This window comes from Rhincodon typus, chromosome 24, assembly GCF_021869965.1.
Source record: "Rhincodon typus isolate 14 chromosome 24, sRhiTyp1.1, whole genome shotgun sequence".
In the NCBI taxonomy this organism is placed as follows: Eukaryota; Metazoa; Chordata; class Chondrichthyes; order Orectolobiformes; family Rhincodontidae; genus Rhincodon; species Rhincodon typus.
Genome location: NC_063355.1, coordinates 1,476,801 through 1,492,395, shown reverse-complemented (window position 1 = coordinate 1,492,395; position 15,595 = coordinate 1,476,801). Strand labels below are relative to the sequence as shown.

Here is a 15,595-nt window from a genome sequence, read left to right as displayed (position 1 = left end):
CCTCCATCATGTTGTGTGGCACTATCACCATGCTAAATGAGGCAGACTTTGCACAGATCTAGCGACTCAAGACTGGGCATCCATGAGGCGCTGTGGTCCATCAACAGCAGCAGAATTGTACTCTAGCACAATCTGTAACCTCATGGTTCGGCATATAACCCCACTCAACAATTACCATCAAGCCAGGGGATCAACCCTGGTTCAATGAAGAGTGCAGGAGGGCATGCCAGGAGCAGCACCAGGCATACCTGAAGTTGAGGTATCCACCTGGTGAAGCCACCAAACAGGACTACTTGCACGCCAAACAGTGAAAACAGCAAGTGATAGACAGAGCTAAGCGACCCGCAACCAATAGATCGGATCTAAGCTCTGCAGTCTTGTCATACCCAATCGTGAATGGGTAAACAACTCATTGGAGGAGGAGGCTCCACAAATATCCCCATCCTCAATGATGGAAGAGCCCAGCACATCAGTGCAAAAGAGAAGGAAGAAGCATTCGCAGCAACCATCATAGATCATCATAGAATGCCTACAGTGTGGAAACAGGCCCCTCGGCCCAACAAGTCCACAACGACCCTCACAGCATCCCACCCAGACCCAAACCCCATAATCTACACATCCCTGAACACTATGGGAAATTTAGCATAGCCAATTCACCTAACCTGCACATCTTTGGACTGTGGGAGGAAACCGGAGCACCCGGAGGAAACCCATGCAGACACGGGGAGAATGTGCAAACTCCACACAGACAGTCACCCTAGGGTGGAATCGAAACTGGGTCCCTGGCTAACCACTGAGCCACCATGCCACCCCCAGGGAAAGGCATTGCATCGGTATCTTCAGCCAGAAGTGCCAAGAGGATGATCCATCTTGGGTACTAAAGACTTGTGCTCCAGAACATGCCGCTCCCCTAGCTAAGTTGTTCCAGTACAGTTACAACACTGATGACTACCCAGCAACGTGGAAAATTGCCCAAGTATGTCCTGTACACAAAAAGCAGGACAAATCCAACTCGGCCAATTACTGCCCGATCAGTCTACTCTCGATCATCAGTAACATGATGGAAGGCATCATCAACAGTGCTATCAAGCAGCACCTGCTCAGCATCAACCTGCTCAGTAATGCCCAGTTTGGGTTCCGCCAGGGCCACTCAGCTCCTGATCTCATTACAGCCTTGGTTAAAACATGGACAAAACAGCGGAATTCCAGAGGTGAGGTGAGAGTGACAGCCCTAGACATCAAGGCTGCATTCGACGGAGTGTGGCAGCAAGGAGCCCTAGCAAAACTGGAATCAATGGGTATCAGGGGGCAAGCGCTCCGGTGGTCGGAGTCATACCTGCACATAGGAAGATGGTCGTGGTTGTGGGAGGTCAATCATCTCCGTTCCAGGACATCTCTGCAGGAGTTCCTCAGGGTAGTGTCCTAGGCCCAAGTATCTTCAGCTGCTTCATCAATGACCTTCTCTCTATCATAAGGTCAGAAGTGGGGATGTTCGCCAATGATTGCACAATGTTCAGTACCATTCGTGACTCCTCAGGTACTGAAGCAGTCTGTGTTCACATGCAACAAGATCTGGACAATATCCAGGCTTGGGCTAACAAGTGTCAAGTGACATTTGTGCCACACAAATGCCAGACTATGACCATCACCAATAAGAGACAATCTAACCACCACCCCATGACATTCAATGAAGTTATCATCACTGAAACCCCCACTATCAACATCCTGGGGGTTACCTTTGACCAGAAACTTAACTGGACTCACCACATTAACACAGTGGCTACAAGAGCAGGCCAGAAGCTAGAAATACTGCGGTGAGTAACACACCTCCTGACTCCTCAAAGCCTGACCACCATCTACAAGGCACAAGTCAGCAGTGTGATGGAATACTCCCCACTTGCCTGGATGAGTGCAGCCCCAACAACACTCAAGAAGCTTGATACCATCCAGGACAAAGAAGCCCGCTCGATTGGCACTACATCCATGAGCATTGACTCCCTCCACCACCGATGCTCAGTAGCAGCAGTGTGTACTATCTATAAGATGCACTGCAGAAATTCGCCAAAGATCCTCACACAGCACCTTCCAAACCCACAACCACTTCCATCTAGAAGGACAAGGGCATCACACATATGAGAACACCACCACCTCCGAGTTCCCCTCCAGGTCACTCACCATCCTGACTTGGAAATATATCGCCATTCCTTCACTGTCGCTGAGTCAAAATCCTCGAATTCCTTCCCTAATAGCATTGTGGGTCAACCCACAGCAGGAGGACTGCAGCGGTTCAAGAAGGCAGCTCACCACCACCTTCTCAAGGGCAACTAGGAATGGGCAAGAAATGCTGGCCAGCCATCGACGCCCACATCCCACAAATGAATAGAAAAAATTTAAGTTACCCATACTTTCAGCTGTATCATTACTGCTTGCTACTCTAGTTTTCTGTTTGATGCCTTCCCCAACAATACGACTACAGTTTTGGGGTCTATATACAAACCCCACTATTGTTTGCCAACCCCAGGTTTTCTAAGCTCTAATTTCCTCTTAACCAGCAATGCTACATCACCATTATTTCTTTGTTTGTCTTTTCTAAAAACTGAACATCCCTGGATATTCAGTTCCCTCATCTCTGAACCCACTCTCTATAATTCCAAGAACAGAAGAATTTACAGAGAGTTGTGATCCCAACCCAATCCATCAAAAAAGCAAGCCTTCCATTCCACTCCGTCTACACTTCCCACTGCCTCAGGAAAACAGCCAATATAAATCAAGATCCCTCCCACTCCAGTTTCACTCTCTTCCACCCTTTTCCATCAGGCATAAGATGCAAGTTTGAAAACATACCAACTGATTGAAGAACAGTTTCTTCCCCACGGTTATTCGACTTTTGTATGATCTCTCATATCGTAATGTTGATCTTTCTCTGCACCTTCTCTGTAGCTGTAACATATATTGTGCATTCTGTTCTATTACCCTAATATATTTATGTATGGTATGATTTGCCTGGACAGCACACAACACAATATTTTTCACTTTATCTCAGTACGTAAGAACATAAGAAATAGGAGGAAGAGGCCCATTGAGCCTGCTCCACCATTGAATAAGATCCTGGCTGATCTTATCGAGGATTCAGCTCCACTTACCTGCCCACTCACCATAACCTTTAATTTCTTTACTGTGCAAAAATCTATCTATTTTTGCCTTAAAAACATTCAACAGGGTAGCCTCAACCGCTTCACTGGACAGGGAATTCCAGAGATTCATAACCCTTTGGGTGGAGAAGTTCTTCCTCAACTCAGTCCTAAATCTACTCTCCCTTATTTTGCGGCTATGCCCCCTAGTTCTAGTTTCACCTGCCAGTGGAAACAACCTCCCTGGCTCTATCTTATTTATTCCCTTCATAATTTTATACGTTTGTATTAGATCCCCCCACATTCTTCTAATTTGCAATGAGTATAGCCCTGGTCGACTCAATCTCTCCTCATAAGCCAAACCTCTCAACTCTGGAATCAGCCTAGTAATCTCCACTGCACTCCCTCTAGTGCATCCTTTCTCAAATAAGGAGACCAAAACTGTACACAATACTCCACGTGTGGTCTCAGCAGCACCCTATACAGCTGAAGCATAACCTTTTTGTTTTTAAACTCCATCTCTGCAGCAATGAAGGACAATGTTCAATTTACTTTCTTAAGGACCTGCTGCACCTGCAAACCAACTTTTTCTGATTCATGCACAAGGACACCCAGATCCCTCTGCATAGCAGCATGCTGCAATTAAAAAATAGTCCATTTTGCTGTTATTCCTACTAAAATGGATAACCTCATATTTATCAGTGTTGTAATCCATCTGCCAGACTTTTGCCCACTCACTTAACCTATCTATAACCCTCTGCAGACTTTCAGTGACTTCTGTACACTTTGCTCTACCACTCATCTTGTGTCATCTGTGAACTTTGACACTCTAAACTTGGTCCTCAACTCTGAATCATCTATTGTAAACAATAATCAAATCAAACCAAACTATAACATACCTGTTTATACCTTTTTGCATAACTAATTCAACCACTTTATTTTGTGAGTACTCAGCATATTAAGACACAAGGCCTTAAGGCTTGTCTTTTTAACATTATTTTGCACCGTGGCCCTGTTTGATTCTTGCCTTTGAATTCTTTGCCCATCACTTCTCTTATTTCCCATTCTGTGTTTTCTTGTTGCCCTTGTTTCCCTTTCTTCTGTCTCCCCGTAGAGGTTCCCACACACCTGCCATTTTAGTTTAAACCCTCCCAACCACATCAGCAGATACTCCCCGTGGGGCATCAGTCCTGATCCTGTCCAGGTGTAACCAGCCCAGCCTGTACTGACCCCACCTCACCCGGAACTGGCCAAAGAATTTGAAACCTTCCCCCTTGCACCATCTCTCTGTCCACATATTCATCTAATATTTCCTACTACTTTTACTCTGACTAGCTGTGGCACTGGTAGCAATCCTGAGATCATTAACTTTGAGGTTCTACTTTTTAACTTGCAATCTCATTCCCTATATCCTGCTTTTAGGACCTTATCCATTTATTTATCCTTGTTTGTGGAACTGAAGATGTTTAACCTATATTGTTGCTTTGAAGGTGGGGAAACACCAGCCTCCCTGATTGCCTTGATCCACTGCAATTCGCCTATCATCACAATAGGCCCACGGCAGATGCCATCTCCCCGGCCCGACACTCATTCTTGGAGTATCTGAATAAGAAGGATACCTATGTCAAAATCCTATTTACTAACTTTAATTCCGCCTTCAAGACCATTATTCCAACAAAACTCATCTCCAAACACCGAGATGAAACTCTGAGACCTAGGACTCTGCTCCCCACTGCAGCCAGATCCTCGACTTCCTGACCTGCAGATCACCATCAGTAAGGATAGGTGATTACACCTCCTCCACAATAATCCTCAACACCGGTGCCCTGCAAGGCTGGGTACTCAGTCCCTTAGTATTCCCTTATACACTCAAAACTGTATGGCCAAATTAAGTTCTGACTCCATTTACAAATTTGCTGATGACACTACCGTAGTGGGTTGGATCTCAAACAGTGATAAGACAGACTACAGGTAAGAGAAAGAGTGCTTAGTGGCATGTGTAAAGACAACAATCTCCGCCTTAATGTCAGCAAAATGAAGGAGCTAGTCATCGATTTCAGGAAGCCGAATGGAGGACACCGCCCCCGCCTGTATCAACGGTGCTGAGATGGAGGTGGTCGAGAGCTTCAAGTTCCTAAGAATAAATATCACCAATGATCCATCCACATCGACTCTACAGTCAAGGAAGCATGCCAATGCCTCTACTTCCTCAGAAGGCAAAGGAGATTCTGCATGTCCACAATGACTCTTACCAATTTTTATAGATGCGTCACAGAAAGCATCCTATGCAAATGCGTCATAGTTTGGTATGGCAACTGCTCTGCCGAAGACAGTAAGAAATTAAAGAGAGATAGCAAGAACTGTAGATGCTGGAGTCAGAGGTAACACAGTGTGGAGCTGGAGGAACACAGCAGGCTAGGCAGCATCAGAGGAGCAGGAAAGTTGACATTTCGGATAGGTAGGGAGTGGTGGGGATTGGTCAGTGGGGTGGGTGGGGTGGAGTGGATAGATGGGAGAGAATATGGACATGTTGTGTCAAGTCAAGGAGGCAGGTAGAAGAGGGATGGTTGGAGATGGGATGAGGCCGGGGTTGGGGAGATTTTAACACTGGTGAATTCCATAAAGGAGAAGTTGTGGAGGTAAGCACAAGCAAGTTCAGTGTGCTTACAGTTTTTACTGTCATATGGAGGTGTAGAGGCAGGTGTAGCACTTCCTGTGGTTGCAAGGAAAGATGCTGGGGGTGGCGGGGTTAACAGGGAGTGTGGAGCAGACGAGAGAGTTGCGGAGAGAGCAGTCCCTACGAAAGGCAGATAGGGTGGTGAAGGAAATACGTCTTTGGTTGTGGGGTCGGATTGTAGGTGGTGGAAGTGGCAGAGAATGATGCGCTGGATGCAGAGGTTGGTGGGGTGATATATGAGGACAATGGGGGTTCTGTCTTTATTTTTGTTGGGGGAGGGAGTGTGAGGGCAGAAGTGTCATATCACCCCACAAACCTCCACATCCAGTGTATCATTCTCCACCACTTCTGTCACCTACAATCTGACCCCACAACCAAAGAGATATTTCCCTCCCCACCCCTATTGAGAGAGACTGCTCTCTCCGTGACTCCCTCGTCCGCTCCACACTCCCCATTAACCCCACCACACCCAGCAACTTTCCCTGCAGCCGCAGAAAGTGCCACACCTGCCCCTACACCTTCCCACTCAACTCCATTCAAGGCCCAAAACAAACCTTTCATATCAGACAGGAGTTCCCCTATATATCCATCAATTTGGTCTACTGTATCCGTTGCTCCCGATGTGGCCTCTCTACAGCGGTGAGACCAAAGGTAGACTCTGAGACTGCTTCGTAGAGCATCTGCGTTCTGTGCGCAACAAATGGCAACACCTTCTGGTCACTGACTAGTTTAACTTCCCCTTGCATTCCCTAGGTGACATGTCCATCCTGGGCCTCCTCCAGTGTCACAATGACACCACCCGCAAACTGGAGAAGCAACACCTCATATTCCACCTGGGAGCCTACAGCCCGACGGCCTATAAAAGGAATTCACCAGTTTTAAGATCTACCCACCCCCAACCGCATCCCATGTCCAACCCGCCCTCTCATCCCCTTGACACGACACAACCTGTCCATCTTCTCTCCCACCTATCTGACCCAGCCATCCCACTGACCTATCCCCATCACTCCCCACCTCCACTCAACTATCACCATCCCACCTACATTCCCCAGCCCCAGCCCTCTTCTCTCTACTTATTTCCCAGCTCCCTTCCCCCTCCTCATTTCTGAAGAAGGTCCCGACCCAAAACGTCAACTTTCCTGCTCCTCTGATGCTGCCTGGCCTGCTGTGTTCCTCCAGCTCCACACTGTGTTGTCCAAGAAATTACAGAGAGTTGTTTAGCTTAGTCCAACACGAAACCAGCCTTCCTTCCATTGACTCCACCTACATTTCCTGCTGCCTCGGGAAAACAGCCAACATAATCATAGACTCCCAACCCAGTTATATCCTCTTCCACCCTTCCATTGGGCATAAGATACAAAAGGTTGAAAACACGTACTAACAGATTTAAGAACAGCTTCTTACCTGCTATTATCAGACTGTTGAATGGACCTCTCATATATTGGAGTTGATCTATCTCTGCACTTTCTCTGTAGGTGTAACACAATAATCTGCATTTTGTTCCATTACCCTGATGTACTCATGTAAGGTACGATTGGTCTGGTTAGCACACAAAACAATATTTTTCACTGTCTCTTGGTACTTGTGACAACAATAAACCAAGCCAAAATAAATCAATTACTATTCAGCGGGTGGCCTACCTCCATCCATTTGAAGTCGGGAACTAAAGGCCTCCTAATGGTTTCAGTGCACCACTGCTGACATTCTACCCTCATCAGTGGGAGGCCAACTGTGTAGAAGAAGCCCAGCAACTTTTGCTATCCATTTGTTCAGTGGCAGGAGTCGGGAGAGCATGCGAGGGGACTGCTGGGAAGGTGAACTTTTCATTTTAAAACACTTACCTCGTGGAATCAGCGGCCTCCATTTGTTCAGTGGCGGGAGTCGGGAGTGAGCGCGAGGGGACTGCTGGGAAGGTAAGCTTTTCATTTTAAAAGACTTACCTTGTGGAATCAGTGGCCTCCATTTGTTCAGTGGCGGGAGTCGGGAGAGAGCACGCGAGGGGACTGCTGGGAAGGTGAGCTTTTCATTTCGGCAGTGGAGCTGAGTGGGAGCAGTCGAATTGCACTCTGGGAAGGTGAGTGAACTAATATATTTGGGCAGTGGCTAAACCTGAGACTCTGTGGTGTGTTGATAAGGTAAGGCTTTTCTTTTTCTTTGTTTTTTATCTTGTGCAGGTAAGTCGAGTGATTGGTAAAATTTTTTTCATTTCATTTATCTATTATTTGATATTATAGTAGGACTAAGCTAAGTTTAAGAGTAAAAATGGCAGGAAATCGTGTTATGCTCCTCTTGTTCAATGTGGGAGCTCAGGGATGCGGCTGATGTCCCTGACTCCGACACGTGCAGGCAACGTGTCCAGCTGCAGCTCTTGTTAGACCGCATGACAGCTCTGGAGCTGCAGATGGACTCACTTTGGAGCATCCGCGATGCTGAGGAAGTCGTGGAGAGCACATTTAGCAAATTTGTCATACCGCAGATTAGGATTGCTGAGGGAGAAAGGGAATGGGTGACCAAAAGGCAGAGAAAATGCAGGAAGGCTGTACAGGTATACCGTTTTGGATACTGTTGGGGGAGATGGCTCACCAGGGGAAGGCAGCTGTAGCCAGGTTCATGGCACCGTGGCTGGCTCTGCTGTACAGAAGGATGGGAAAAAGAGTGGAAGGGCTATAGTCATAGGGGATTCGATTTTAAGAGGAGTAGATAGGCGGTTCTGTGGTCGAAAACAAGACTCCCGAATGGTGTGTTGCCTGCCAGGTGCACGGGTCAGGGATGTCTCAGATCAACTGCAGGACATTCTGAAGGGGGAGGGTGAACAGCCAGCTGTCGTGGTGCACATAGGGACCAATGATGTAGGTAATAAGTGGGATGAGGTCCTATAAGCAGAATTTAGGGAGTTAGGAGCCATGTTAAAAAGTAGGACCTCAGAGGGAGTAATCTCAGGATTGCTACCAGTGCCACGTGCTAGTCAGAGTAGAAATGAAAGAACAGGCAGGATAAATGAGTGGCTTGAGAGATAGTGCAGGAGGGAGGGGTTCAGATTTTTGGGACATTGGGACTGGCTCTGGGGGAGGTGGGACTATTACAAATCGGACGGTCTACACCTGGGCAGGACAGGAACCAATGTCCTCGGGGGTGCTTTTGCTAACGCTGTTGGGGAGGGTTTCAACTAATGTGGAAGGGGGATGGGAACCAAATGGGGAAGATAGTGGACAGTAAGGAGGTAGTAACTAAAGCCTGTAAGGAACTAGATAATGAGGTCAGTGTGACAAAGGGGAAGAGTAGGCAGAGAGCAGATGATGAACGCAAAGGGACTGGTGGTCTGAGGTGAATTTGTTTTAATGCGAGAAGCGTAGTAGGTAAGGCAGATGAACTTAGGGCTTGGATTGGTACCTGGGAGTATGATGTTATTGCTATTACTGAGACTTGGTTGAGGGAAGGGCAAAATTGGCAACTAAATATACCAGGATATAGATGCTTCAGGTGGGATAGAGAGGGAGGTAAAAGGGGTGGAGGAGTTGCATTACTGGTCAAAGAGAATATCACAGCTGTGCTGAAGGAGGGCACTGTGGAGGACTCGAGCAGTGAGGCAATATGGGCAGAGCTCAGAAATAGGAAGGGTGCGGTAACAATGTTGGGGCTGTACTGCAGGCCTCCCAACAGCGAGCGTGAGATAGAGGCACAAATACGTAGACAGATTATGGAAAGATGTAGGAGCAACAGGGTGGTAGTGATGGGAGATTTTAATTTTCCCAACATTGACTGGGATTCACTTAGTGTTAGGGGTTTAGATGGAGCAGAATTTGTAAGGAGCATCCAGGAAGGTTTTCTAGAGCAGCATGTAAATAGTCCAACTCGGGAAGGGGCCATACTGGACCTGGTGTTGGGGAATGAGCCCGGCCAAGTGGTTGAAGTTTCAGTAGGGGATTACTTTGGGAACAGTGATCACAATTCCGTAAGTTTTAGAATACTGATGGACAAAGACGAGAGTGGTCCTTAAAGGAAGAGTGCTAAATTGGGGGAAGGCCAACTACAGCAAAATTTGACAGGAGCTGGGGAATTTGGATTGGGAGCAGCTGTTTGAGGGTAAATCCACATTTGATATGTGGGAGGCTTCTAAAGAGAGGTTGATGAGAGTGCAGGACAGACATGTCCCTGTGAAAATGAGTGATAGGAAGGGCAAGATTAGGGAACCATGGATGACAGGTGAAATTGTGAGACTAGCAAAGAGGACAAGGGAAGCATACATAAGGTCTAGGCGACTGAAAACAGACAAAGCTTTGGAAGAATATCGGGAAAGTAGGACCAATCTGAAACGAGGAATTAAGAGGGCTAAAAGGGGTCATGAAATATCTTTAGCAAATAGGGTTAAGGAAAATCCCAAAGCCTTTTATTCGTACATAAGGAGCAAGAGGGTAACTAGAGAAAGGGTTGGCCGACTCAAGGACAAAGGAGGGAAGTTATGCGAGGAGTCAGAGAAAATGAGTGAGATTCTTAATGAGTACTCTGCGTCAGTATTCACCGAGGAGAGGGACATGACGGATGTTGAGGTTAGGGATAGATGTTTGATTACTCTCGGTCAAGTTGGCATTAGGAGGGGGGGAAGTACTGGGTATTCGAAAAGGCAGTAGGGTGGACAAGTACCCAGGTCCGGATGGGATCTGTCCCAGGTTACTGAGGGAAGCGAGACAGGAAATAGCTGGGGCCTTAACAGATATCTTTGCAGCATCCTTGAGCACGGGTGAGGTCCTGGAGGATGGGAGAATTGCTCATGTTATCCCCTTGTTTAAGAAGGGTAGCAAGGATAATCCAGGTAATTCAGACGGGTGAGCCTGACGTCAGTGGTGGGGAAGCCACTGGAGAAGATACTGAGGGATAGGATCTATTAACATTTGGAAGAAAATGGGCTTATTAGTGATAGGCAGCATGGTTTTGTGCAGGGAAGGTCATGTCTTACCAACTTGATAGAATTCTTTGAGGAAGTGACAAAGTTGATAGATGAGGGAAGGGCTGTAGATGTCATCTACATGGACTTCAGTAAGGCGTTTGATAAGGTTCCCCATGGTAGGCTGATGGAGAAAGTGAAGTCGCACGGGGTCCAGGGTGTACTAGCTAGATGGATAGAGAACTGGGTGGGCAACAGGAGACAGAGAGATGTAGTGGAAGGGAGTTTCTCAAAATGGAGAACTGTGACCAGTGATGTTCCACAGGGATCTGTGTTGGAACCACTGTTGTTTGCGATATACATAAATCATCTGGAGGAAGGCATAGATGGTCTGATTAGCAAGTTTGCAGACGACACTAAGATTGGTGGAGTAGCAGATAGTGAAGGGGACTGTCGGGAGAATGCAGCAGAATATAGATAGATTGGAGAGTTGGGCGGAGAAATGGCAGATGGAGTTCAATCCAGGCAAATGCGAGGTGATGCATTTTGGAAGATCTAATTCAAGAGCAAACTATACGGTAAATGGAAAAGCGCTGGGGAAAATTGATGCACAGCGAGATCTGGGTGCTCAGGTCCATTGTACCCTGAAGTTGGCAATGCAGGTCGATAGAGTGGTCAAGAAGGCATATGGCATGCTTTCCTTAATCGGACAGGGCACTGAGTACAAGAGTTGGCAGGTCATGTTGCAGTTGTATAGGACTTTGGTTCGACTACATTTGGAATACTGCGTACAGTTCTGGTCGTCACATTACCAAAAGGATGTGGATGCTTTGGAGAGGGTGCAGAGGAGGTTCACCAGGATGTTGCCTGGTATGGAGGGCGCTAGCTACGAAGAGAGGTTGAGTAGATTAGGATTATTTACATTGGAAAGATGGAGGTTGAGGGGGGACCTGATTGAGGTCTACAAAATCATGAGAGGTATAGACAGGGTGGATAGCAAGAAGCTTTTTCTCAGAGTGGGGGACTCAATTACTAGGGGTCATGATTTCAAGGTGAGAGCGGAAAAGTTTAAGGGAGATATGCATGGAAAGTTCTTTATGCAGAGGGTGGTGGGTGCCTGGAATGCGTTGCCGCAGAGGTGGTAGAGGTGGGCATGATAGCATCATTTAAGATGTATCTGGGCAGATACATGAATGGGCAGGGAGCAGAGGGATACAGATTCTTGGAAAATAGGCAACAGGTTTAGATGGAGGATCTGGATTGGCGCAGGCTTGGAGGGCCAAACGGCCTGTTCCTGTGCTGTAATTTTCTTTGTTCTTTGTTCAATGTAGGTAATGGCTAAACAACGTTTTTGGCTCCCTCGGCAATTGGAGACACCCCTTCCCCCTCAAAGAATAGGCTACCTTTACCTCTTCCCACTGGGTTCTTGAAGCTGGTTCCCTAAACCTTCCCCTCTCCAAAACCTCAGATTTAACCTGGTGTTATTTTGTTGTGGAACTGCCTGTACTCTCAATGCTTGCCTCTGCTTCCAGTGATGGTACTCCAGAACTGCCAGCACCTCATACTGGTCAAACAGCTCTCTAAGACAACACTTTTTCCTGAGATAGTCATGCCTCAAATCAATTATGCAGAATCATAGGCTTCCCAACAAATTTTCGGTCAGTGTTGGAACTGTGTCAAAGACAGCCCTGAGTTTCCAGTGAATCTAATAACTTGTTTTGCAGTAGTCTTTTGAACTGAGTGAAGGACCTACCTGAATCTGTCCTTTCCCCATGATTTTATCAGTAACTTCAGCATCTTCTTTGGTGAGTTTTGTTTTGTTGTAGCATTTTTCATAGCATAAAATTCGTAGCGTCTGAGATCCTTCCAGTTCTATTTCAAATTCCTGTAAAAAAAAGTATGACTGTTAAAGCAGAAATAAAGTGAGTGAGCGAGAGGAGAGGGAGTAAGAGAGAGTAAGATTGTGTGTGTGAGAGAGAGAGAATGTGTGAGAGCGTGTGTGTGTGTGACAGCGTGTGTGTGTGAGTGAGAGAGAGAGTGTGTCAGAGAGAGTGAGAAAGTGTATGTGTGTGTATGCGTGTGCATGTGTATAGTTGCTGCTACTTTCTTACTCTGCAATTAAACATAATATGTTCAAATCTTGCTTGTGTCTTTGTGAAAATATCAACTTTAATCTCACTATAGTGTTCCCTATGCTGGATTAGGTGCTTGCCAGACCACTCGGTGTCATGATGATATGTCTGACAGGGAGCACCGATAGCAAAAAACCATATTCAAACCTGCACACTTTGCAAACAATGATGATTCTATTAATCTTCTACACAAAATAGGCAAGGACATTTTCTAACCAAATCAGTTCACCAAGTGACAACTAAGTCATGCAGAACAGAAAAAGCAGAAGTCTGGAAGATGTCAGATTATGTCTCCTTGAACAGTCCAGTAAGACCAAGGATGACTCTCTTTCACTCTGGGAATTTAAGGATCTGAGGTGACTAAATAGATTAATGCTGGATGCACACACTTACTACAGATTGGGAAGGTAGTATCTGAAGAGTTTGGTAGGGTTGCCTGGGTTTTTGCATGCACCTTCTGCTGCTTGCACTTGGCCTCCACCTGAGCCTGTTGTGTAAAATTGTTGAGAAACAGTTGGCACCTTTGTGGATCTCCTTCTCCAGTTTGGGCAGTTTAGGGTAAGAGCTTCCCATGAGTGAGGATGTTGCATTTTTTTCAGGAATACTTTAAGGATGTCCTTGAAACATTTTTTCTGCCCTCCTGGTAACCACTTGCTGTGATAAAGCTCTGAGTAGAGAACTTGTTTTTGAAGTCTTGTGTTGGGCATACAGGCAATGTAGCTTGTCCAACACAGCTGACTGGCAGTAACCAGTGCCCCAATACTGCTAATGTTGGCTCGTGAGGGTATGATTTTGGAACACCTATTCTGCCAGTGAATTTGCAGGATTTTGTGGAGGGATGACTGCTGAAGTTTCTACATGACTCGGATGCAAACAGAAGGACAGGTATCAATACTGCCCTGTAAACCGTGAGCTTGGCGTCAAGTTTGTGGTCTTTGGTGTCAAATATATTGTTCCTCAGATGGCAAAAGTCTGCTCTGGTACATTAAATGTGATGATGTACATCTTCCCTCATTGAAAGGAGGCACCAGAGGTATAGGAATGGATCCATATTGTCAAGTGACTCGCCATGAATCTTGATCGTCAGGGGACAGTGTTCCACACAGGCTCCAGCTGGTAGAGAACATTTCTCTTCCAGATGCTTAGCCTCAGGGCTAACTCTCTCATGAGCGTCCATGAATATGTTGATGATAGTTTGGAGCTCAACCTCTGATCAAGCATAAACATAAGCATTGCCTGTGTGTTACAGCTCAATTAGAGGTTAGGGTGTCTTGACGGCACTGGAGGCAATGCAGGTTGAACTCGCTCCTACTCGCTCTTTAGAGAAGCTTCTCTCCATTGGATAGTTTCATAGATATGGAGTGGAATGTTGTGACAAGAAAAATGGAGAAGAGGGTTGGTTTGATGACATAATGTTTCTTGACCTAAGTTTGCAAACATATTGGATCCATGGTTCATCCTTTGGTGAGGACCGGGGCTTTGCATGTTGATGTGAAGCAGGCAGGGAATGGTGACAAATGTCCGCAGGCTGTTAAATTTGAGGAGGACACTACACAGTGGTTCAAAGGTTTTCATGAGGTCGAAGAAGATCATGAAAAAGGTTGATACCTCTGGTAAGTAAATGAGGAGAATTCTGCAATTACCTCTCCTGTGGCAAATACGCTGGGAGACCTATCTGTAGAAACTGCAATTGGTCTCATCTCCTTTCTCTAGGATGGTCACAACCATCATCTGCCTCCTCTGGGAGGACAGCATGCTAACAGATCTCTAACACGCCACAACCATGGAAGGTGTGACCAGATTTATGTAAAAGTTTTATTTTTATATTTACCCATGGGCAACGCTGGCTGGTCTAGCATTTATTGCCCCTCCCTACTTGCCCTTGAAATGGTGGTGGTGAGCTGCATTCTTGCACTGCTGCAGTTCATGCACTGTAGGTTGACTCACAATGCCATTAGGGAGGAAATTCCAGGATTTTGACCCAGCCACACTGAACGAATGGTGATATATTTCCACGTTAGGATGGTGAGTGCATTGGAGGGGAACTTGTAAGTGACAGTGTCTGCTGCCCTCATCCTTCCAGATACAAGTGGTTGAGAGATTGGCAGGTGCTGTCTGAGGATCTTTGGTGAATTTCTGTACTGCATCTTGTAGATAGTATACAACTGCTGCTTCTGAAGGTCAGTGGTGGAGGAGTTGATGTTTGTGGATGTGTCATTTATGTGAGCTGTTTTGTCCTGGATGGTGTCAAGCTTCTTGAGTGTTGCTGGGGCTGCACTCCTCTATTAGAAGCAGTTTTGAGGTAGTTGCAGAATTCTGTTTGCTTGCTGTTCAAGTAGCCATTCTTTACAAGTTTAAGCTGTCAGTTGGCAGGAATTTTGCATGAGGGATGCATCACATCCGAACTCTACTTGCACAATATACAGAGTACAGACAAACTCATCAAACTTTTGCAAGAAGCTCCTAGGCCCTCTTCACAATTTGCCTGATTGTTTATGTCTAAATATTACAAATGATAGATTTTATAAGGTTGTTGAAGTTTAAATTGTGTCTTTCAATTTAAAAGAAAACAGAATGCTCTAGAATGGGGATGGTAAAATCAGGCTGAAGTATATATGGTGTTAGGTCTGGTTGCCATGGAAAAATAAGCCCAGGCAATATACAAAAGCAAAACAATACCTTGCGGCCAGACCAGAATGGGCAATCTTTGAGCAGCCAGGCCTGATGGGACTTTCAGGACAGGTCAAGCACAAAGCATCTGCACAAGACAAAG

General features: G+C 46.2%; 1 protein-coding gene across 2 annotated transcripts in view; it reads right to left on the bottom strand.

The window, feature by feature from the left end:
- Positions 1-15,595, bottom strand: part of si:dkey-91m11.5 (PH_BCR_vertebrate and RhoGAP_Bcr domain-containing protein) — a 422,142-nt gene that overhangs the window by 84,093 nt on the left and 322,454 nt on the right. Inside the window, exons 16-17 of one of the 2 annotated variants that reach the window (XM_048611239.1) lie at positions 12,444-12,575; positions 2,845-2,940 (exon numbers count right to left, since the gene is read on the bottom strand). In XM_048611239.1, coding sequence (XP_048467196.1) covers positions 2,845-2,940; positions 12,444-12,575 — 228 coding nt within the window. The remainder of the gene's footprint in view (positions 1-2,844; positions 2,941-12,443; positions 12,576-15,595) is intronic. The other variant, XM_048611240.1, reaches the window with a different exon arrangement.